The sequence below is a fragment of the Grammomys surdaster genome, unplaced genomic scaffold (assembly GCF_004785775.1).
Source record: "Grammomys surdaster isolate TR1022 unplaced genomic scaffold, NIH_TR_1.0 262, whole genome shotgun sequence".
Classification (NCBI taxonomy): domain Eukaryota; kingdom Metazoa; phylum Chordata; class Mammalia; order Rodentia; family Muridae; genus Grammomys; species Grammomys surdaster.
In genome coordinates this window covers 4426167-4449801 of record NW_021604703.1, presented here as the reverse complement: position 1 = coordinate 4449801, position 23635 = coordinate 4426167, and the positions used below count along the sequence as shown (strand labels likewise).

Here is a 23635-nt window from a genome sequence, read left to right as displayed (position 1 = left end):
AGTATGAAATCATCTCAAGGAACCTGGTGGCTGTGGTATAAAGTTTGGAGTTATAATAAACTAAAGGTGTGTATTCAACTGTGCACATGTGGAGGTCAGCACACAACCATACTGAGGATTACAGGCAAACCAAGTTCATCTTTTTAAGGTCTTGGGGGGGACTGACCTCAGATGACCTAACATCCCCATCCCCCAAACTTGCTATGTATTGGGAGGCTAACCTTGGACTTCCGATCCTCCCCAGTGCTGGGATCATATGCATATGTCACACTTATTTCTATTGGTTCTTTGGGTTTCCACGGAGAGGTTGGGTGCGTAGAGTACCTTCGCAGTATGTGTGGTCAGTGTACTACCTACTACAGGAAGGAATGATGCACTCCCTCAGAGCCATCCTCCCTGTGCCCTACCTTTGATGTGGTACTTTACTGGATTTCAGGTTACCTTCTCATCCCTGACCCTGAATGGCAGGGGCTAACCCTGAAGATCAAAGACACTCACTCTAAGGTGCAGCCAGTGGTATGTCCTGAATGTCTGCAGGCTCCTCTGGAACTCAGGCCTGTTGTTGAGCATACTGCTGTAGGCAAGCAATGGGGGTTTCGAGGTCTCCTACCCACCCAGTACAACAGAACCTCACAGTAGCCAGCACAGAAAACATTGCTTTATTAACTGAATTTGCCAACACACGAGGAGTGCTGTGGGCTCCTTAGACACGGACCCTGGTGGGGGCCGCAGTCTGGATGCCCCAGTGAGTGAGTAGGACAGGATGGGGCCGGAAACTATGCAGCAGCAGCAGCAGCAACACAACCATGCAGGGCACAGGGGGGCACTGGCCACACAGGGGTGACCGAACATTCTATTGCTCATTAAGGGTCGCGAACAAGGACAATGTACAAAAAGGAGAAATAGGTCTTTGCGGTAATGAAAAATACATTTTTTTCTCTACAAAGAAATCTTCTCTAATACAAGAAAATAAATATTGCAACATAAGCCAAAAATAATTTAAAATTGCTCTTTTCAATATAGTTTTCAATATTTCTCTTGTATATTAACAAATGGCACATCACTTTCTTTGAAACAAAGACAGAAGGTGTCTCCTCCTGTGACATTCATATCACCCTCCTCACCGCCACCCCCAAATGATTCAGATGGAGCGCAGGTGTGCATCCTTGGGAGAAGGTGGCAGGAAGCGGCTTAAAGAACGACCAAAGGTCCCCGACTCCAACATCTCTGGCTCTTCGGCCAATGTGGCCAGCTGGGCCAAGGGCACGTGAGAGTAGCCTTCTCAAGGACCTTACTACAGAGATCACATATTGTTACGCAGAGCTTCAGGTATGGGCACAGGTTGACCTTATGTGGCAATGGTGAGGAAACCCAAAGTTTAACCTGCTGCCAATATTCCTGTAGAATCAGGCAGTTGAATCTCTAGAAATCCCAGCAAGTCTCATAGGGTATCCATGCATTGCACATAGATCTGCACAACACTCTGCCACACACGCACACACACACACACACACACACACACACACACACACAAACGCAGTCCAACACCTATGCCCGGGAACCTGGGTGGCTGGCTTCTCCAACAAACCTGCCCTTACATTGCAAAGACTTCACTGTCACGCCTTTCACAAAGTCAGAGCCCATTTAATAAAGTAAACGAGCATCCTATCTTTCTTTACTTGTTTCAAAATACACTTATGATACAGAAAAATACTTTCCTTGCACATTAGCCTGTGTCCTGTGATGAGGAAATGAGGTGGAAGGGGGTACATTAGCCAGAACGAGTCACAGAGTCCATTCTCCCTCCCTAAGGAGGGGTTGTGAATGAGGGCAAGAGTGGGCACTGCCTCTGGCCTGGAAGGGTGCCTTGGTCATAGTGTGGCAAAGTTATCTACACCACAGACAGTGTTGGCCTGGGAGGAACTAGGGAGAAGTTATGGGGCATCCTCATCCTCCCCACAGCCCGATGGACATCTTAGGAGTGGAGACAGCTGCTGGATGAAGACTGTCGTGGGGCTTGGCCTAGTGAAGGGGTCTGCTAACCAGCCATTATCACAGACAACAACTGGGCTTCTATGGCACAGAGCCTGGTGGGACAGAGTGGTCAGTGACATTCTCTTCCTCCCCCTGTAGCATTTGGTTGTTCTTTAAGCCCCCATACCCTTCGTGTCCCGCAGGTCAGACCACCAGGCAGTCCAGCAGATGAAATTGCGACCTGAAGTGACCCAAAGCACAGGGGTAAGGAAGGTCTGTTCAAAGGCAGTAAACAAGAGACGGGTGGGGAAGCCGACGCTGACACTGAGCTGTCACTATTACCAAGACAGGCAGGCAGACTAAGTCTATGTGGTAGCCGGTGCCATCCAGACGCCCAGGATCCTTGGAGCCCACCCCATGCCCTCGGAGTCCATTTGGATAAGACATGTTTGTCCAATCCCCAAACTGAAGTCATTATCTTTGTTTCTGATTTTGCTCAAACTCACTGTCGTACCTTGATAGTTTTGGAGTCGAGGTGGGTGAAGGTCCCGTGTATTTGCTCTTTGTGTATCTATGTGGTGGCAATGGGGGAACCACGCTGGATTCAGTCAGGATTCTCCCCCCCTCAAAAGGGGGAGGGAGTCCTCAAAGTTTAGGACCACACTCACAGCGGCTCAGCCCAGGGACCGTAAACCAACAACAGCAGCAGCAGTAGTGGCGGTGGCAGCAGCGGCGGTGGCAGCGGCAGCAGCCTCCTCCGAGGCCTTGGGCCCTTCTCTGTAGGTGTGTGCAATAACCGAGTCTCTGAACTTTGTTGCTAACCAATTCCTTTGAAAAGGAAGTTCAAGTCGACAGTTGTCAGGTCCGGGCTGTGCTGTGTATTATGGTCAAAAGATTCTTTGGCATTCTCAGAATGATTCGACTGGTTCACTGGACTTTTGCAAGGTTCTGGTTGGAGAAGTTCTGGCTTTACCAGTGGTGGAAGTGACCCAAGAGTAATTCATAAAAGAAAAAAAAAAACACATGTCTTCACGGAATTCCTTTGTTCCCTGAGCTATCTATCACCCTGGGGCCACTCCATCAAAACTCTTCAGAACTACCTGGGGGCTTGGAAGAGGGGGGATTTGAAGAGGAGTAGGAAAAGGGGGTTCAGTAGGGAGGAAAAGGGATTAAGGCGCTAAGGGACAGAGGAATACAGGAAGATCCAGCAACAATTCAACCAGTCCCAACAGGCCAGCACTGGCCTGCCCTGGGCCCCGGGATCCCACTACACTTGTTGGAAGGATGTTTCCAGAAGGAAACCAATGAGGAAGCTCATCTCTTAGCAGGACTAGGAAACTTCAAAAGGCAAACGGTCTGGTCTGGCCAGCTCCAGGTGGAGACAGCAAGACTGTGGCCGAGACTGGCCCCAAAGGAAGAAAGAAAGTTAAAGCCCCAGAGTGATTCTCTGCAGTGGGCTGATCTGAGCCCCAAGTCCCGGGCTGGGCACTGGCCCTCCCTCGGAACCCTCCACCTGTACAGGTGGAGGACTGTTTGGGGAGTCCCCTGAGTAAAGAACACAGCTCAGGAAGGATTCCGGGAACCCTTTCCCAGAGCTGCTTGGGCTGGGCACTGGCAGGGACAGAGCAGCAAGGGAGGGGGGGTTGCGGGTAGGCGGGCGGGCCTCAGATGTGGTGGGCTGTTCAGGAGCCAGCGGGCCCCCTGCACCCCCTCAGTGCTTTCTCATAGAAACTCTTTGTGCTTGTGACAGTGAATAGACTGGCTGGGTATCACTTGTTATACTTCCTTAGGGATCAGTGGAGTGCAGCAGGACACCCCCCACCCACCCAAAAATGGACCCAAGTGCAATCTGGGGGGGGACAAGGTGGGGCAGGCCCTGGAACGGCCCATCTGCCATGAAATAATGCCCAAACGACAGTCTGTGTCACCCAATGGCAGTGGGCATGAGCCCTGAGCTCTCTCTCTCGTCTACATCAAGCCAGAAGCCCGGCGATGTCACATGGGCTGGGACAGGGGTGGCACGTAGAACCTGGCATAGTCCCCACGGCCAAGGCCATGGGAGGAATCCTAACGTCCTAGGCCAGCACAGAGGAAAGACAACGGAGTGGAATTCAGAACTCTCTCTATATTAAAAATAAAACCACGACAGAGTGGTGGGTCTGAGACACTCAGCAGTTGGAAATGGCAGTTGTGATCAGGCTGAGGCCTTGTAGGGGACCAGGGCGGGGCCTGGGTGAGTTAGGAGGCCAGCACCCCCATGCGAACCACCTCCTCTGCTGCTGCCTCCCTGGAAGCCCGTTGTACCCCACTGTCCTCCGCCTCTCCATCAGACTCACTCATCTCCTCATCAGAGAAGTAGCCGTCAGCCTCGGTGTCGAAATGCAGGCTGACCTTCGGCCGCTCGGACACAGCAGACGGTAGTCCTGTCCCAGCATCGGACCTAGCACCCGGAGATTTCCGACTGACCTTCATCTCTCGGGGTGGCCGGAGCCTGCCCAAGGGTTTGGGGCTCACTGTAGGGCCAGGCACTTGGACATTCAAGTCTGAAGCCATGGGGGCCGTCTCATCCGGGATCTCGGAGGCCAGTGTTGGAGGGCTTTCCAGTGCTGCTGGCACTGGACAGTCCCCAGCTGCAGGGCTGGACGGCAAATGAGAAGACGTCCTCCGTGGCGGCTTCCTCGCGGGCGGTCCTTGTGTGCCCTTGCCATCCTGGGCCCAGGCCTTCTTGGGCGGCTTGTCTGGAGTGGTCCGTGCACTGGGCCCATCCTGCAGCGGGGGTGGTTTCTTCTTGGCAGGCAGGCGAGTGCGGCCTCGGGCCTTCCTGGCAGGGTCACCAGGTCGTAACGAGGGGTCCCTCATGAAGCTGAGCAGCGTCTCCTCATCCTGTAGCAATTCCTCTGACAGAAGACCTGGAGCAGGATCCTCCCGGTGCCCGCTGTTCAAAGACCACTCGCTCATGGCCATGTCCTCTGCTGTGATCTGAACCGACTGTGCCAGCCAGCTGTTGAAGAAAGTGCCGTCGATGGGGAACGAGGTGGACAGGCCTGATGAATGGGAGAAAGGAGGCAGGTGAGATGTCACAGGTGTGTGAGTTCAGGACAACCAACCCACCCAGGCAAGCCATCCTGTTCTGTCCACGCATCCCACTAATGCCACCGAAGAGTTGGGGGCAGACCCTGCTCACCAGGTTGACTGACCCCAGGACCAGCTTTTTAAATTGTGGAGCGAATGGAAAGGAAGGAAGTGGTGAGTTCCGTGTTCAAACAGTAAAAATTTCCAAGTGCCAAGACCAGACAGGCCACCAGGGGGCGCTGCATCTTTACAGGCAGACGCTCCAGCAGCTTTGGGCCTAGTTTTACTGAGATCTATTGTGGCAGTGACTAGGGAACCTGTCATCATTTTTCTTGGTCTCTGGGTGGCTCAAGAAAGGTCAGCTGGGACTGAACAAACAGCAGGTTGGTGTGGCTAGGTCGCGGGGGTAAGGCGCATGGGGCGGTGGAGACTCTGGAAGGGTGGAACAGATATAAAGATCTCTTGCAGTCCAGCCCTCCCAGCATGGGGCTGATTTCTAGGGACCTCTGGGAAGATCCAGCACCCAGGCCAGGGCAGCTCCTGAGCTGGCAGAACTCTATCCAGCCAAAAATTCTTGGGATTTCCAATGAGGTGGGGCTGAGCGGCTGTGGGCACCTTAAGGAGGAAAGGCCTACGTGGGCCATCTTTGCTTCATGCTGCTTGGCCCTCTTCTGGGTAAAGCTGAAAAGAGTAGAGTTAGCATCTGCCAAGCCACAAGTGTCCCTTACTTACCCAGCTGCCCTAGCACAGACTCCGGCCCAGCCTTCATCTTCTCTTTCTTCTCAGGGCTGCTGCCCTTGGGACCCTCTCGGCCTTTCCTTTTTGAGTCATTCTTCTTGCCCTTTGACTTCTTCCCAGAAGGCTCTGTGTCAGAGAAAGACAGTTAAACCTGAGTGGCTGCCCATGGGTCATCCATCAACTGTGTCTACAACCATTGTACCAAGGTCAGAGTCAGTGTGCCAGAAACAGGGGCGGTTGGGGTAGGACACAAGGTAACTGCCCACAGCTTTATGAAGGATAGAGGTAGGAACAAGAAGTCCTGTGGGCTGGACTTCAGTGTGACCTACAAACCTTACAGCCCTCTGAGAGTTCTGGTGGATGGAAAAGGTGACTGGATGTTCTACGGACCGAATGCCAAGATAAGGAGCTGGACATAGGGCAGAAAAACACCATCTGGGTAAGAGGCTTAGACTCTGGGCCTGACACCACAGCTAAGCTTCCTGCCTCAGTATCCATCTCTGTTTCTGCAGTCAAGCAGAAGACAAGAGGTTTGGGTTCTTCTGTATCTGGTTCTCTGCCCTTTGATCTACAAAAGACGAGTCCCCAGCTGCTCAGCAGAGGCAGAGAGGCTTCTGGGAACAATGTCAAAAGAAGGCAGAGATGTGTTCTGAGCTCTTCTCAGTCCCCAGAGCCTCTAATTAGACCTCAGTCTCCTTGCCTGACATTCCAAGGCCCCCAGACCTTCCATGCCTCACCTCAGTTACCCTACAGCCTCCTCTAAGCACCCTCCTTCCCCGACGTGAATCCACTTCAGAGACTGAAGATGCAATACTCGTAATAATGGTTCCTACCGGGGACAAGAAGCTTGCAGGGTCCTCAGACTCGAGGTTGGGGTATAGGCCCTCTGGTGTACAGGATCCTGTGACAGAAGGTGCTACTCCTGCCTTGCTACCCTCAGCTTCCTTGACTTGTGTGGCCTCTAAGTACAGTAAAGTTCCCCTCATTACTGCTATCCCTTGTACCTCCACTGACTGTACATCCTGGGACTCCATTTTACTTTCTTCTGTATGTGGGCAGGAAAGCTCTGGAGGCTTCGTGACTATTAGTTCCACAGGGCTATGACCTACTCTGACCTCTGCAATTGGCAAAGTAATTTTCTTTTCTCTTTTTTTCCCCTTTGATTATGCTGGGTTCGACTCCCAGCACCTGCACGGTGACACTTGACCATCTGTAACTCCAGTTCCAGGGGATCTGACACCCTCTTCTGACCTTCATAGGTAGGCACCAGGGACACAGGTAGCACATATACAGATAGGCAGAGAACACACACATAAAACAAATATGCATAAGAAAATGGTTCTCATATAGTCCAGTATGGCTTTGAACTTTCTATGTAGCTGTGCGTAACCTGGAACTCCTGATCCTTTTGCCTCTACCTCCAAGTGTTAGGATTAGGTTTGGACTTGGACATCTGGTTTTAAGCAGTGCTGGGGATCAAACCCAGGGAGGCTTCACACATGCTATGCAATCACCATATTCAGTAAGCTACAACATTCCTAGTCCCTCGGAAGCCAGAAGAGGGCGCTGGATGCCCTGGAACTGGAGGTACAGACAGTTGTGAGCTATCTATGTGGGTGCGAGCAATAGAAGCCATAGCCACTGGAAGAGAGCCTAGTATTCTTAATCCCCGAGCCTCCAGACCCCCTTCTCTACAGGTATGTACCACTACACTTGGCTTTGATGAATGCTGGTAACCCCAAAGGGTAAATGGAGCAACTCAGCTAACAGGCAGAAAAGGGGGCACCCCTTCCCTTTAATGGTACTTAGCAGCTTTCCCTTCCTCAAGTCAAGTCTCAGAATGACCCACAAGCTGAGTTGGTAGTGGCAGGCACATCTCCAAAGCTCTCTCTACCTAGCTGTTTCTGCAGTGTATGTTCAATATTTGAGTGTAAATAATGTTCCTGTGGCATGTATAGGTACATGGTAAGCTATCTTCCTTGACATGTCCATAACTAACCAATTCAGTCAATGTCAACACCTTTGCTCCTGGTTTCTTGATCTGCTAAGTGCATGTTATATACCTAGAGAATAAAAGACACAGCTGATCAGAGCCTGAATGTCGTCACATGACACCTCAGAGAGGGAGATGCAGCCGCATCTCCTCACAGCTGCCTTCCTGAGGACTGAATACCAAAGTTCAGGGGAGCTGGCCTGTCTTGAGCCCAGCAAAGTCAGGAAGATTGTGGTTCTGCACCTGTTCTCGTGCAAGCTAAGCCACTGTTGATGGAACTAGGCTATCCTCAGGCACCAGTGATGCCCCTGAGGGTAGTAGCTTGAAAGTCACAGTCCAAACTCTGGTTCCTTGCCTATCAGCACAATCAGGGCCTTGATAGGTTCCCATATGGACCTGTAATGTTGGTGAGAAGGGACAGGACTGAAGGGTTCTGGCCCCAAGCCCTTCTATGCCCCGTAGACACACCTTCCCAGCAGGGGGCGCCGTGCCTACCTCTGCAAAGATCTTGCTCAATAAGTTTCATCTGCAGATGGAATATCTGCTCCTGAAGCTTACAGATGGTATGCTTCGTTCTCTCCCGCCTTGTCACCATGTAGCACAGGTTCCTCACCTGAGGAGACACAGGAGAGATTTCTCACCTCACCTACTGCCGGCCATCTCAGGGGGCCTCATCGCTGGAAAAAAAGCAGTGTTTTGAACACAGGCCACCACTGCTGCTTCCCCTCTGCCCAAGACATTTGAGAATTCATTCCCAAACCCTGAGTGTGCAGGGAGTATCTGGTCTCAACCTGGCAACCCCGTCTAACACCCACCTTTCCCAGCAAAACAATTCTGCAGCTACAACCATCACGGTAAAACCTGGCGCTTGCCCCAAGACACCAACATCACAGTACTTTCCAATGAGCACAATCTGAAGAATAGCTTTCCCAAGTCTACCTGCTACACCAGGACCTGAGCCAGGGCCCTGCCACCGGGGCCAATGCTCCCATACCCACAGTGACATGACGCCTTGCTTTATAAAGGACAGCGGCCCCTGACTCCCTCAGGCCAGCTGGGAAGAGTCCCTGTGGTAGGCTTTGAAGTCATCTGGCTTAGCCTAGAGGACGGGCACACATTCTTTAGGTTGGCTGGCAAGATATGAAGTGGACCTGTCACTGCCTGTTCAGGGTGCCACCATGCCCCAACCACTGTTCTCTTCCACACTTCTCTTCCACACTTCAGGCTTCAGCCCTGGAGACACTCCCTTGGGCTGGTCTGGTATCACCTTTGGGCACATGTGTAGTTTTCCAGAAACAGAGACAGTTACTGACCATGTCCGCTCAGCTTGAATCCTATTCCCACTAAGGTCTCCCTTTACCTAGTCCTCAGGTGGTCTTCAGGTCTTACTTAGGTCCTTCTGTCTTCAAGTTGCCCGGGGCTACCTAGAATTAAGAACCCCTCCTTCTCGGCATGACCCCCATTCCTCCTAGCTGAAGGTAGTATGAGCAGATCTTTATCAGGTGCGATCTTCCTTTCCTAGGAGACCCAGTGCTGTCGACATCATCAACAGGAGGGATTTAACATGGGCGCTGCCGTGACATTCCGTGTGTGTGTGTGTGTGTGTGTGTGTGTGAGAGAGTGTGTGTGTGTGAGTGTGTGGACTCTGCCGTGACATTCCGTGTGTGTGTGAGTGTGTGGACTCTACCGTGACATTCCGTGTGTGTGTGTGTGTGTGTATGTGTGTGTGTGTGTGTGAGTGTGTGTGTGTGAGTGTGTGGACTCTGCCGTGACATTCCGTGTGTGTGTGTGTGTGTGTGTGTGAGTGAGTGTGTGGACTCTGCCGTGACATTCCGTGTGTGTGTGTGTGTGTGTGTGTGTACTCCTCACCTGCACTGTCAACACCAGGCCACCATTGTCCACCCATTACTGACCCCAGCACTGCCAATTCCCAAGTCCAGCCCCCTCAAGGGATAGCCCTGGATTTTAACCACTGGTAGCAGCCGGTGAACCTCTTACCATGACCCATTTTCCAATCAACCTCCTCTCCACACTTCTCCTGCACTTCAGCCTGGCTCCATGCCTTCCTACATTCTTGAATAAATCTGTAGAAAGCAATGGGGCCAGCACCTCTTTCTTCCCATTGCCTGCCACCCAGCAAGGCAGGAAGTAACTCCCAGCACCAGGTGGCCTTGACAGGGACACCTAAGCCCAGCAGGAAGGCTAGCTAGGCCTGTGGTGACAGTGTACTTGGAAACAGAAAGGAGAATCACCCCAGCAGGGGTGGGGTGGGGGGTGAGCAGGCCCTGGGGTGATCTCTGGGCAAAGGGGAGTTGTAGAGGAATTATGGCTGAAAACAGACTCATCCCCACGAGCTGCCTTCTTGGCCCAAGGCCACAACTGACCCACCAATGCGTTTACTCCGGTCTCTCCTCGTGAGAGACACCAGTTCTCTTCCCAGCCTGGTTCCACCCCTCCCCATCCCCCATTCTTTCACAGGGACAGCAAAACCATCCCTCAGCGAAGCTCTTGAAATGCAAATCAGACCACTTCCTGGCGGACTTACACCTTCCAGGGCCTCAATCTGGGTGGAATTCCTCAAGATTTCCTGCTGGGAACCTCAGAATGGGACCTAAGGTCTCAGAAGATAAAATTAGCTAAAATGAAGTCATCCTGGGTTGGGGTGGGCCCTTTCTCCACTATGACTGAATGAAGACAAAGGCCCAGAGACTGGAGTGCTGAATGATGTGGTGGCCAGAGTGACTGTGTCATCAGCCAAGTGCCGTTAAGGATTTGGCAAGGGACCCCAATACAGGGACTGACAGGGAGGCAAATGGCAAGGTCAGAAAAGGGCAGGATCTGCTTCCCGCTGTTCCTCTCCATCCTTCGGAGGGCAGCAAGGGCGAGGCTACCACATGCTCATCTCTGGGCATCTCAGACGGCTGAGCACTCCGGCCTTCCTCTTGGCTCTCACACAAAGTCCATTCAGTCGCTGAAATAACTCTTACAGCAAGAACCACAACCATGTCCTGCAGGGCCTAACAGTCAGCATGGTTGCTAGGGGACATGAGCTGGCATTTGCAGGCTGATGTCCACTACTGCAATTTTTCTGTCAGCCGTGAATAACTCTGGACACTGCGGTGGCCGTGCCCATCATGCTGCCTGCCAAGGTCCAGGCCTGCGGCTGAAATTTGTAGGAAAGCATATCTTCTGGGTTGGCCGTAAAATCGATTTCCTGCTGGTGGCAATCCTGCTCCTGAACCATTAGGGAAGAGGCCCATGCACCAGGCCTTGCAGCTCTGGAGTCCACTCTTGGAATATAAGGCTTCACAGCTCTACTCGGAGTTGAACTGCTTATGGGGCCAACAGTAAGAACAATCACCCTGCAGTAAGGAAGGGAAAGGGGCTCATATCCTTATCATTCCAGTACTTGGGAGGGTGAGGCCAGCCTGGGCTACAGGGTGAGAAGGAGCCTCAAACAACACAACAAACAGTGGAGGCCACCGTCCTTGTGTGACCCCAAGGAGTGGAGGCCACTGTCCATGTACCCTAACCCTGACCCCAAGGTCAGTTGAACTGGATTAACTTCCAGTTCATGGAAAAGGAAACAGAAAGTCACCACTTGGGGGGGAGGGGAGAGCCAGAATCAGGCCAGGGCCAGACCACCTAAGGCCTCTAACTCTAGCTGTGCCCTGCCCCTCAACTACAGGAGCAGGACCAAGCTGGCCTGGTGCCCAGTCAAAGGTGGAGTAGGCTCAACTATTGGCTCTGGGCCATGGTTAGAGACTGAGCCTGCTGGTCAAGCCACTGCCACTATGGGGCCTTGCAGAGAAGCCCACCCCACGCTATAGAGCACTTGGTGCTTTTCATTGGTCTATGTCTCCAACAGGTAGCCCTCCAAGGGACTGAGGCTGGACACCTGGGGCTGGGTCTCATTGCTCTCTTTATTAGCTTTCTTCTTCAGTCTTCCAGAGTCCCCCTCCCCCCAACACACACATCTATCTCCCTCAGCCCCACATATACCACCAGAGAGAAAGCCACAGTTCTGTTCTGTCTACTAGAGCAAAGATAGAAAGAAGTGTGTGGGGCTCAGTCACCCAGGCCAGGCCTGGAATGCCTCTGTGAGGCAATGCCCGGTGTGTGTCATCTATCTGATCTCTGTTCTCTGCCTGGCAGCCCATGGGAGTCACATCTACCACCAACCCTGCCTACCCAATTCTGGCCAGCACAAACATGCCTGGTAACTAGACAACCCTTGCCCCCAACCCCCCAGTTTCCTGTCTAAAGCTCCCAAGTGACTTCATAGAGTTCCAAGTAGGCTCTCCCACCTCTTTCTAGATGCTCAGATGGGTGCCACCTCTCCTTGGAGGGGTCTGTGGCAGCCCCCTGAGCCTTTGGAGCCTACCCAGGCAGCTTGCTGGCACAGCAGCCCTTGCCAGCCTCAGACTGTGGCCCCTGTCCTAGCCAACATTAGTATTGGGAGGATGGAGAAACAATAAGAGAACGCATTTTCTCAGGAAAACCTACAAAACTATAAACAGCCAGTGTTGCTTTTCTCGAGCCCCACTCCCCACCCAAGTTCAGTCAGAGGAGGCAAGTTTCTCTAAGGCTTCCTGTCAATCATTTCACTATCCTGAGCCCAATCAGGATGGACCAGCTTCTTCTTGGGGCAGCAAAGGTCTTCCTCCTCCGTTAGTCTCTAGGAAGTAAAGTTACATGGGGGCCGCACATCAGGGCTGGCTTGCACAGAGCATGAGGTAATATCTGATGAAGTCCTCTGGGAAGCAACAAGAGGAACAGCAATTTGTACTAAAGACCTGGGGGTGGGGACTTGGGGAGGCTGAACTGCCCAGGAAGTGGTGGCTACAGTGCAAGCCAGCTTTCCCCTCTGCACTGGCTGAACCAGGGACACGAGATTCTTCCCACCCTCCCTTCTGACCTGGTGACCCACTTAGTGGTCAGGCAGTAGGTTTCCTCTCAGGCCACCAGGGTCATTTCTCCCTTGCCCAGGCCCAAGGGCAGATGTGTGGAGATGGGGGGTGGGGTGGAGGGAGAAGCTGAGCGCAGATCCCTCCATAGCACATAGCACATCACCTGCTGGGATGCCCCAACCATTTCACAGACTGGCTCACTGAGGCCCAAATGCAAAAAAACAAACAAACAAAAAAAAACAAAAACAAACAAACAAAAAACCCAACAACAACAAAAAAAACAAACCAGTGAACTCCAAAGTCCCTTTGAAGGTTCCAATCAGGACTGTTTAACACAGGAAGGGCTAACATGTTGCCTGGGTCCATGAAAGACACTGACATGATTCTATGATTCTCTGAACTCTAGAATTCAATGTTCAGAAAGGAGGAAAAGGCAGATGAGCTCCTGGGTTTAGAGACTGGTCTACAGATCTGGATGTGTTCCTGTTCACCTCCCTCAGCCCCACATATACCACCAAAGAGCAAGCCACAGTTCTGTTCTGTCTACTAGAGCAAAGATAGAAGTGTGTGGGACTCAGTCACCCAGGCCAGGCCTGGAATGCCTCTGTGAGGCAATGCCCGGTGTGTGCCATCTACCCGATCCCTGTTCTCTGCCTGGCAGCCCATGGGAGTCACATCCACCACCACCTCTGCCTACCCAGTTCTGGCCAGCACAAACACGCCTAGTAACTAGACAATCTGAGCACGTGCGCGCGCGCGCACACACACACACACACACACACACACACACACACACACACACCTTACTCGTCAACCCCCCCACCCCAAAAAAAGACAAGGTTTCTCTGTGTATCCCTGTTGTTCTGTAACTCTCTCTGTGTAGACCAGGCTGGTCTCTACTGGTGTCCACCTGTCTCTGCCTCCTGAATGCTAGGATGGATTAAGGGTGTGTGTCACCATGCCATGCAACCCCAATCCGTACTCTGAATATGTCAGGTGTCTTAGGTAACACTGGCTCTGATAGTCTCAGTCACCATCCACAAAGGTCAGAAGGGGACTACAGGCAGTTGGGTTCTAGTAGCCTTGATTCCTGTCTCCACAGATCACCTTCACCCAGGCTTTGGAAATGGCTGGAACAAGAGACTCAAAGACCAAGTGTCTCTCCTCCCAATGTGTCTTCTAATCCCGGCAGCCTTTACCCTGCCCGCTTCCCAACTCCCCACCCGCAAGCTGTCCCCGGGCAGGAGTAAGAGGTAAGGCCCCTGACACACCATGGCTACTTACCCTCTCCAGGTCCTGCCGCAGGTGGGTGAAAAGCTTCAGGCGTCGATAGAGGACATCCTGCTCCTGCTGGGCCAGGTTGTCCACCTCGTCAGTCTTGGGCGTCAACAGCGGCTGGTTGGCATTAGCTCTCCTCTTCAGCTTCCAGTACTGGTAGATAAAGTCCACCAGTGCCTCAGCCAGGTCTAGCCGTTCAGCCACCTCAGCTGGCTCTACCAGCTCATAGAAGTTTTCTTCTAGCTGCTGCAGCCGCTGCTTGCGTAGGGTCACCTTTTCCAGATCTTCAACAGCCTGGCTGGGCTCCACAGGCTCAGAAGTAGGCTCACTTCGAGGGCCCCCGTCACTGTGCTCCTGGCAGAGTGACTTGAACTTGACCTCATCGTTGTCGGCTAGGATAGTCCGCATTTCCAGGCCTCGGTCAAAGGCGCATGTGACGTGGAATGCCGTGACGCAGGAAGGCATGGAACACTGGAGAGAGGGGAAGGGCAATGGCAGGCATTAAGGAAGCGCTGGGGGCAACATAGGGGGCCGTCTAAGGCACTGAGGAGCTGGGGGGACACTACATAAAATGGCACAGGTTCCAACGTCCCACAGTGTGGACCTTTGGTAGGAGAAACAGGAGCCACAGGGCACCTGGAAAGGTGACAGAGCAAATCCCCAACATACTGAAGGAGCCTTGAATCAGAAGGTAATGATGCACCCCTCGTGGGGACAAGATGTGATGTCCTGTGGGCAAAATGACTCTGGGATTAGAGGACAGAAGGAAATGCCTGAAGAGGGTCGCAGTCTCCTCTACTGTATTGTCATCAAAGCCAGGAGTCAGCCCTGGTGCTACTCTCTGGGAGCAGCTGGACCCCCACCTTCCTCTTATCCAAGCAGATAAAGGCTGGACTGACCATTCCTCATAGCCCTGGATGGGGACTGGACAGCTGGAACCAGCTCATCAACAGTGTACCCAACATCAGGTAGCATTGCCGCACTGTCCAGAGCCCTTCTGGAGGTCTGATAAATGATGTGCAGGCAGAGTTTCAAGGCTGACTGTGTTCTTGGGGCGATGAGAGAGACAAAGGAGAGTTTCTACGCCGACAACAGAGACCAGAAGCACCGGCAACCCCTGCTTTGTGAAAAAAAGCAGGTCTACACTCCCTCCACATCAGAGCTGTGGGGGGTTATAGCTTTGTGTGGCTTGAATGACTCAGGTGATCCTGATGATCACCAAGATAGGAGCCACCAGCACAGGTAGACCAGTAAGCCCCTGCATTGGGTTAGGCAGGCCCATTTGCTGAGCTGGAGAGGAATTCAGATTTTCATTCCTCTCACCTGCCAGGGTTACAGTCTAAAAGGCCAATGAATCATCAAGCTCAGAGATACTTGCTCTCATGGGGAAAGCCAAGTTCCTAGTATTTCATGGGTGGGGGCTGTCTCTATTTCTTGGAAGCCTGGGGACAAATGAATGTAGGTGAAATACCCATATGGACCTTGTCCTAAGCCTCTAGGGCCTGTCAGTGATGTAGCCACAGGGGCTATGTGGTGGTAACTCCTGGTATTTTAGGTACCTCAGTGCATCTGTCTAGTAACAAGGCAGCTTGGGGCAGCAGAAGGAAGCAAGCCACATACCTGGATGCAGGTACCTGTGCACTCCTTGCAGAGGCTGCAGGATAGGGCCCAACGGCTGGCTGGAATATGTGAGATCTTGGTAATGGGCTCCATCTTCTCTGGACAGCCAATGCTGACCTGGGCAGAATACAGAGAGCTGCATCAGTCCCCATCAGGCTCAGGTGGGAGCCTGTCAGTCACAGCCAGATAGTGAGCAGACAGAGTGTGGATTCAACTCACTAGTCCCAAGTCCTCCCTGTCACCACACATGCAGAGCTGAAGGTCTTGAGTCCCCGATGCTTGCTCAATCAAGTACTGGCTCACTTGGAACTTGCCCCAGAGCGTGTACATGTGTAAGAATGTAGCTGGCTAGGAAAAGCATGTGCCTGGACTGTAGACTTTGAGACATGGAGGTGCATGTATGCATGTGTGTATTCCTGTATGCCACGGCACAGGTGTGGAGGAAGAGGACAACTTGCAGGAGCAAGTCCTTCTTTTCCACTGCATGGGTCCTGGGGACTGAACTCAGGTTGTCAGCTTAGCAGCAAGCACCTTTACTTATTGAGCCATCTTGCTGGCCCCCAAGCATGGCGTCCTCAATAGGTCAGTCTCTCTGTCATAACCAGGAGAAAAGGTACCGAGAGGCAGTCCTGGCCTTCAAGATGAAAATCTGACATAAATAACCACTACCCCAGAAATGACAAGGTGGATCCCAGTGGGAACCTCTGGACAGAGAACCAGGAAGGGAAGAGTTGCATGCTGATAGGGTCTCATAGCTACTAGACTCAGACAGCACTGGACAGGCATCTCGATACAGAAGAGCTGACCAAAGCCATAGTGAAGATGGCTACTGTGGACCCAGCCTGCTCTCCATGGCCTGTCCATGTGACCCCAGCCACAGGCCACCTCTGCAGCCACAGGGACAGACCCATTATCCAACTTCCTACTTTTACCTTCTAGATTAGGGGCCATCTGCTCTTTTGTTTGGCTTTGTGACAGGGTTATCATATAGCCCAGGCTAACATCAAATTCAAGCTGATGATGGCCTTGAACTCCTGATCTTCTACTCGAATCTCTCAAGTGCTGAATTTACAGGCATATGTCATCAAGGCTGGTTTCATTCTGATTTTAACCAAACCTTTGTTTTGATGGATTCCATAATCTGAGCCTCCACCCTCTTTGCTTGACTGAGGTCTAGACCTCAAATTGTCCCTCCTGAATTTCCCAGTGTCTCAGAATTGGGGACCAGACCTATGACTAGGTCCATAGACAATGTTCCCAGGTATTCCTAGACCTGTCTGTGACGGTTTATATATGCTTGGCCCAGGGAGTGGCATTTTAAAAGGTATAGCCCTGTTGGAGTAGGTGTGTCACTGTGGGTGTGGATTTTAAGACCCTCATCCTAACTGCCTGGAGTTACCTTGGTCATGGTGTCTGTTAACAGCAGTAAATCCCTAACTAAGACACTGTCTTTCTGAGTCTTTGTGGGACCCAACAGTCTCTTCTTTTCCTATGTTCTGTCACCTAAATTCTCCCAGGCCCAACCTGAGCTCTCCCCGCACCCTCCATGTCTTACTCCCTGAAATCTTCTACACACCTCAGGAATCCACAGGGCACAGCTGACGTGTACCCACTTGGTCCCACTTCTGGTGGGCTTCAAGGCTCCTCCTCGCTTGGGGCAGAGCAGGCACTTAGGCTGGACTCCCAGGGCACAGGTCCGGCACAGCCAGCTGCCCGTAGGCACCTTGAGGATCCCGTAGCATGCCTGGGAACAGAGTGGGTGGTTATAGGTCAGAGGCATTGGCAAATTGGATGTGTCTGCTCAGTGACTTACCAACAACGGTGGCAATCTCTGTCCCCAGGCTACACTAGGTGGCACCGAGATTTCCTGAGGGGTTTAATCCCATCCTCTGGGAGAAGCCGGGGCTTCTCTTGGCTGGAAGACCTGATTAGCCAGAGGTTTCTAACCAGCATAGGCTTTAGGAAAAGCCTCAACTGCATCCTAAATTGTATACAAACTTGGTTCTAAACCTCCCAAATCAAAAGTCCAAACTTTCATCTTTTTATATAGGATCCTCTGTGCAAACAGTGATGGCCCCATCCCACCATCCCAGGGGTGTAGGAGAGACACATGGACCCAAGAGGTGCTAGGTAGCTCAAGTCTCTGCTTCTCAGCTTCTCAGGATCAGCTGTAGTGGACACATGTGCCTCAAAGTTGCGGGCCAAAGTGGGTCCCCAATTCCAAGTCAGGCCTAGAGATACAGAGGACCTGGAGCCTTAGGCCCCAAGATTTAGAACGGGGATCTATGGGCTGGAGAGACGGCTCAGCAGTTAAGAGCATTTGCTGCTCTTGCAGAGAACCCAGATCCAGTTCCTAACGCCCACGTGGTGGCTCACAACCATATTTAACTATAATACCAGGTGATCCAACGTCCTCTTCTCCTGTCTCTGGGAATCAGACACACACAATTATACACATGAGGCAAAACACCCACATATATAAACTAATAAAATAATTTTAAAAAATAAAATATAAGTTAACTGTAGGCTACAGAGATGGCTCAGTAGCTAAAAGTACTTGCTGAGTTCAGAGGACCTGAGTTCAACTCCCAGCACCCGTATCAGCGCACAAACCATCTTTAACTTCGGCTGCAGAGAGACTGGCTGTCTTTGGCCTCCACATGCATCCACTCATACATGCACACAGCCCTCCCACAGCCTTAAAAAAATAATCTTAAAAAAGAAAAGGGACTCTGGCCAGCTCTGCTGCAGTAACAACAGTAAGAAACACTCTAGCACAGACATGCTGTTTGTATCTCTTAAGCTTATGGGGATAGAATATGGGAGGGCATACACTGTAGGCCTGAGAACCACTCTGTGAGTTGGTTCTCTCCTTCCATCTTTATATGGGTCCTGAATTCACGTCACTATACTTTTTTTTAAAAACTCATGCCTTTACCCGCTGAGCCATCTCACAGGCTATTTTTCTACTATTTTTCACTAAGCAAAAAAAATCATAAACATCACTTTCTTCTGGGGGCTGGAAGTAGTGCTGGGGACTGAACCCAAGGTCTCTTCAATACTGGGCAAGCACCCTACCACTTAGTCATCTCTGCTCTGACTTCTCACATTTATTCACATTTAACAAGATGGGGCCTGCAGAGAGGTTAAGAACTTTGCCCTAGGCCTCAAACATTGTAAAAAGCAGAACCACGTATTGAAAGTAGGCAGCTTGGCTCTCCATCACTACCTGATGCTGCCATCCCTTTGTAAGGTCAGGATGTGAGGAGCTGGGGGTGGTTCTCTGAGGGGAGGACCAGAGAGAGACAGAGAAGACAGACTACCCGAAGGACACTTGCTTAGAAATGGCTAGCAGGATTGAGCCAAGCATAGATGTCCCAGGTACTGCAAGGCCTGCGTCTAGCCCTCCTTAGGGCTATTGGTCCATTGTGTCCAAGCTCCTGTATCCTCAGCCGGGCTCAGACAGCATGTGTGCATATGGTATGGGAGAGAGTGTCAGGGTCCACCTACCTGGTGCACACAGACATTGCATTTGTCACAGAAGACCATCTCATTGCCATCCTCGCCTTCAGGGGAGCGGCACACGTCACAGACAACATCCTCGTCGTATTCGATGCCCAGCCCCTCCTGCGTCTCAATGGCCTGTGCCATATTCTGGTGGCACAGTGTCTCTAGCTCCTCTAGAACACGCTCTAATGTCAGCTCATCCAGCTCGGGTTTCTCTGAGGGCAGGATGGCAGGGAACACCGTTAGCAGCTCCGGAGGCTTGGCAGCAATCAGGGCAAATATTATCAGTGGTGTCAAGAAGAAGGCTCCATCCATCCATTTATAGGGGTGACCTGGGCCTCAGCTCCATCTGGGACAACGGACCCACCCGATCCCACAGGTCCCACAGGCCCATCATGGCCACCTCACTGTCTATGGCCTGGCCATGACCACTCACACACATGTGTATGCACATACGATGTAGGGTGTCTCTGGGATGCAGCTGGCTCCATGAGGAATCTACTGCTTGCATCGTGTGGCTATCATCTATGGGCACACTCAGAGAATAGCTAAGCCGGTCTTTCCTAGGACATGTCAACAGGCTTCATCGAGGCGACCCATGCCCACTAAAACTCAGTAACATCGAGCTCTGTGAACCACATGCGACTGTTTACCTCCACCTGAGAGCTGTAGATACATGGGAGGCAGAGACAAGGCATCCACACCTGTCAGTAAATCTGTTGGGATGTGTCACAGCCACCGGTGGCGTAGACACCACCAGGGGCCCGGAAGAAGATCCTCCCTGACAGTTGTAATCGTGTACCCAGCGCAGAAGGGTCACCTACCCATCTCCTTGAGCTCCGAGTTGAGAAGTTCCAACCAGTACGCATCAATCTCATCCAGGTCATAGCGGCTGCCTCCTGGCCAGTCAGGATGGGTACTCTCACCTAGTGTGGGGCTATCCGGGGACATCTGTGTGTGTGGGCCTTTCAGAGGTGGGAGGATTCTGTGAAACGGAGAATGGTAGAGGTAAAGAGAGGGGTCTTAGCTTGTCCTCCTCAGTCTGCCCAGCTGAGGAACAGGTGGCCCGAGATGAGATGGGTGTGACATGCTTGTGCCCCACAGCACCCATCTCCTCCTATCCGTGTCCATTCCCGTTTCTCTCCGTGCAGCCAGTCTGCCTTACAGACACTAGTAACTGTGGATCTACAAGAAGAGTAGGCCCTAAGGGCTATAAAGCAGAGTGAGGTCCATGTGGGAATGACATGTAGCCCTGGCCCACCACAGTCGCATCTGCCTTGCCCAGCCAGGGTTATTCCCAACAGGGATTAGCCCTGCCTAGTCTGCAGGAGGTGTCCCAAGTGCCACCCTGGGCTATGCCCTGTGCTAGCTACTCAGGGACAAATAAGCTAAAGCCAGCTGGATTCCAGACCCTTTGGCGTACCCCTCCAGGCTAGGACCAAAGACTCATTGCATGGCTTCATAATTCTTGGCCCCTCCTCACCAATGGCCTGTAGGTATCATGGTCTTGAGTTGAAGTCTGGCTGCCTTTCCCAGGAGTTTAAGCTCCACAGGGTTCTACTAACTATACAACCCAGGAGAGCGCTTTCTGGATTAAAGGTCTATGGTCACTGTGACATGCTGGCCACACAACTGGACCCCTCCCCATGGATTACACAGGCATTGTGTTTCTTAATGCTTCAGCTTGCTTTCCCAAACTTCCAAGCTCCAACACTGTCTCAGATCCCATGCCAGATCAGCCTTGCCTTGGGGCCACGGACCTGCTGCAGGCACAAAGCTCCACCCTTGAATGTCTGTTCCGAGTCCCCACTCCTCAAACAGGATACTACTAACACAACCTACTGTAGGCATTTGGTCAGAGGATGGCAAGGACTAACAAAGAAAGCTCTTAGCAAAGTGCTAGGTAGGCAGGAGGGGTAGGCTGACTCAATGTGTGTGTGTGTGTGTGTGTGTGTGTTTTAAGATTGCTAGCTGTCAATCACCTTTCTCCTCCTGAAATGGAAAAAAAAGGGAGGGGCATTTTGCCTCAGGTGGGTGGGGTCCTCTATGCTTCTGTGTGCTACTTGTCAGATTCTGAGGCCAGTTCAAAATGCCAGGCCTTCCCATACCCACTGGTTGCCATGGTTATTGTCTGGAGCCTGGCCTCCATCTGGTCAGCCCTGCCAGGCCTGAGAGGCCCCACACTTGCCTGGGAGGCCTCCTGGGGTCGGAGCCAGGGCTTGCCAAGGGCTGTGACTCAGCTCAGGCTGGGCAGGGAGGGAGGGTTCAAGATGGCACAAGGACAGGGCTGAGCTGCAGGGAGGGCCCTGGCTTCAGGAAATGCCCTGGTGTCAGAAAGGGGACAGGAAGGATGCTGGGTACAGGGAGCCAGGGGTGTAAGCAGGGAGAAAAGACTGAAGGCTTGGAAGTCATGAGGACAACAAGACAGGGTTAAAGGTTAAAGGTTAGCACAACCATCCCACAGGAGAAGCCCTCATGAGAGTCTTAGGTGACAATGATGGCAGGACCCTCCTCCCACACCCAGTAAATCATCTTAAATAGAAGCCAACACCAATGCCCTCGGTCCAACCAAATGCTGCCTTTCCCAAGAAACTGTCACTTCAAATGAGTGTCTCTTAAAAGCACAGCCTGTAATTTTGTCACAATCCAGCTTTGTGTGCCCTAAACATACACTTAGTCAAGCGTTTCAGCATCCCTGTCTGAACAGCCACCTACTGCCAAGTACCAGTCACACCTGCTTGCTTCACTGGTGCCTCCTGGCTACTTCAAGAACTATAGGGGAGAGCAGAGGCTATCCCAGAGATGTAGACAGATGTGCGAGGTTGATGGACCAAGTCTAAAGGGACAGTGCAAATCCTCAGGGGCAGGTTTTAGACCCTGAGGTAAGCACAATTGTCCAAAAGCCATGGAGGGGCAGAGGAGTCAAGCTGGGATGGCGTGTAGGGGGAGAGTAGTCAGGGTGTGCTTAATGCTCTTACCCCAGGCCTCACAGGGACAGCCCAGGGTTTGTTCCTGTGGTCTGTCATTTCCTGGCCCAGCGGCCTACGAGGCCCCATAGGAAATTCCCCTGAGTTTCCTGACTTCCTCATCTATCAAGTGGGGACAGTACTATGTACTCTACAGATATGGTCCCTAAATGGAGGTGAGAGGCTTGACTTGGGAGGCACTCAGTATTCCCCAGGGTAGCTGCCACAAAGGCTTCCAGGATGCTGTGCAGTGGGGAGGCACCCAGATCAGTGGGAGACCAGGAGGCCGGGGTAAAACAACCCTCTGAGAGTTGTAGAGTCTGAAAGGACACATTTGCCCATCTCAGCACGTCTGCTCTCAGTACAGGGAGGCTCTGCATGTCTACCTCATGTCAGCTAAGCCCAGCCATGAGGACCCTGCAGATGCACTCAGTAGCGTGATTGCCCAGCACAGCAAAAATCCCTGCACCACACAAACTGGACGTGACGGTCATCCTTGGATACACACCATTCAAAACCAGCCTGTGACATACATTAAAAAACAAAAAACAAAAAACCACCAACAAAAAAACCCCAACCACAAACCAAACCAACAAACAAGATAGCTACAACAAAACCACTGAATGGGATGGAAGATGCTAGGACCTCAAGAGGCCAGGACAGCATGGTCCTTTTCCATGTCACCAGATAAAGAACCCTACACACAGACTTAATGAAGTCAAGCTACCAGGGCAGAGGTAATTGCAATAAATTGTCATGCCACATATAGTGACAACTTGGCCTGAGAATTCTCACTTAACCAGTAGTCACTGGTATGAATATCATCCCATTTCACTGAGGCGCAGACCTCCTCGGAGAGGTCAGGTCATGGTTCTCCTGACTGACAAGTTCAGGGCACAAAACCCACTAGGACCTTGACCTATGTTACAGGCCCCAGGAGATCCATCCATCCATCTGTTCATCTATCAATCAACCTAACATCCATCCATCCTGATTGTCGGAGGGCCCCAGACATGACAAGGCCTTCCCACTTCTAATCTGTCCCAATGTACCTGGGTTGGGATGAGCCTCGTTAACCTGCAATCCTGACACGAAGCAGGCTCTTCATATATGTGGCTGCTAGAAAGCAATGGTGCCAGTGTCAAAGGAGGGGATGGCAGTGACCTTTGCCTCAATTGTCATCTACTTGGTCTCAGGCCAAAGCCATGAGGCTGCCAACACTAGGAAGGGGCATTAACACTAACTGATCAATTCAGGTGAGCTGGTGGGACACGGCCACTGGTCCTTTCAGGTTGCAGAATCAAATACTTAACTATATACCGTAGTTTGAGGCAAGACCGTCTGTGGTTACATTCTGACAAGAGTCCCTGCCCACAAGACCAGCAGGCTATGAAGCCCTTGGGGATTCTATTCTGACTCGGCCCTAGCAGGACAGACACCACAGAGGCTGACACTGGCAAGTGCTTCTTAAGTTTCTATTGGGTGATGGGCACCAGACTCTGCCCTTCAAAAATATCTTTAAAGAACAACATGGCTTATTTTCATGGTAACTGATGGTAAAAAACCTGGAGATTTCC

General features: G+C 51.9%; 1 protein-coding gene across 5 annotated transcripts in view; it reads right to left on the bottom strand.

The window, feature by feature from the left end:
- Positions 1 to 638: 638 nt before the first annotated feature.
- Jade2 (jade family PHD finger 2) overlaps positions 639 to 23635 on the bottom strand; it is a 47863-nt gene continuing 24866 nt past the window's right edge. For all 5 annotated transcript variants that reach the window (XM_028775910.1, XM_028775911.1, XM_028775913.1 and 2 more), the window contains 8 exons: positions 19917 to 20077; positions 19096 to 19307; positions 17162 to 17329; positions 15586 to 15702; positions 13972 to 14436; positions 8273 to 8390; positions 5779 to 5910; positions 639 to 5018 (listed from right to left, as the gene is read on the bottom strand). In XM_028775910.1, the coding sequence (XP_028631743.1) occupies positions 4213 to 5018; positions 5779 to 5910; positions 8273 to 8390; positions 13972 to 14436; positions 15586 to 15702; positions 17162 to 17329; positions 19096 to 19307; positions 19917 to 20077 (2179 nt within the window). In that variant the 3' untranslated portion in view covers positions 639 to 4212. The remainder of the gene's footprint in view (positions 5019 to 5778; positions 5911 to 8272; positions 8391 to 13971; positions 14437 to 15585; positions 15703 to 17161; positions 17330 to 19095; positions 19308 to 19916; positions 20078 to 23635) is intronic.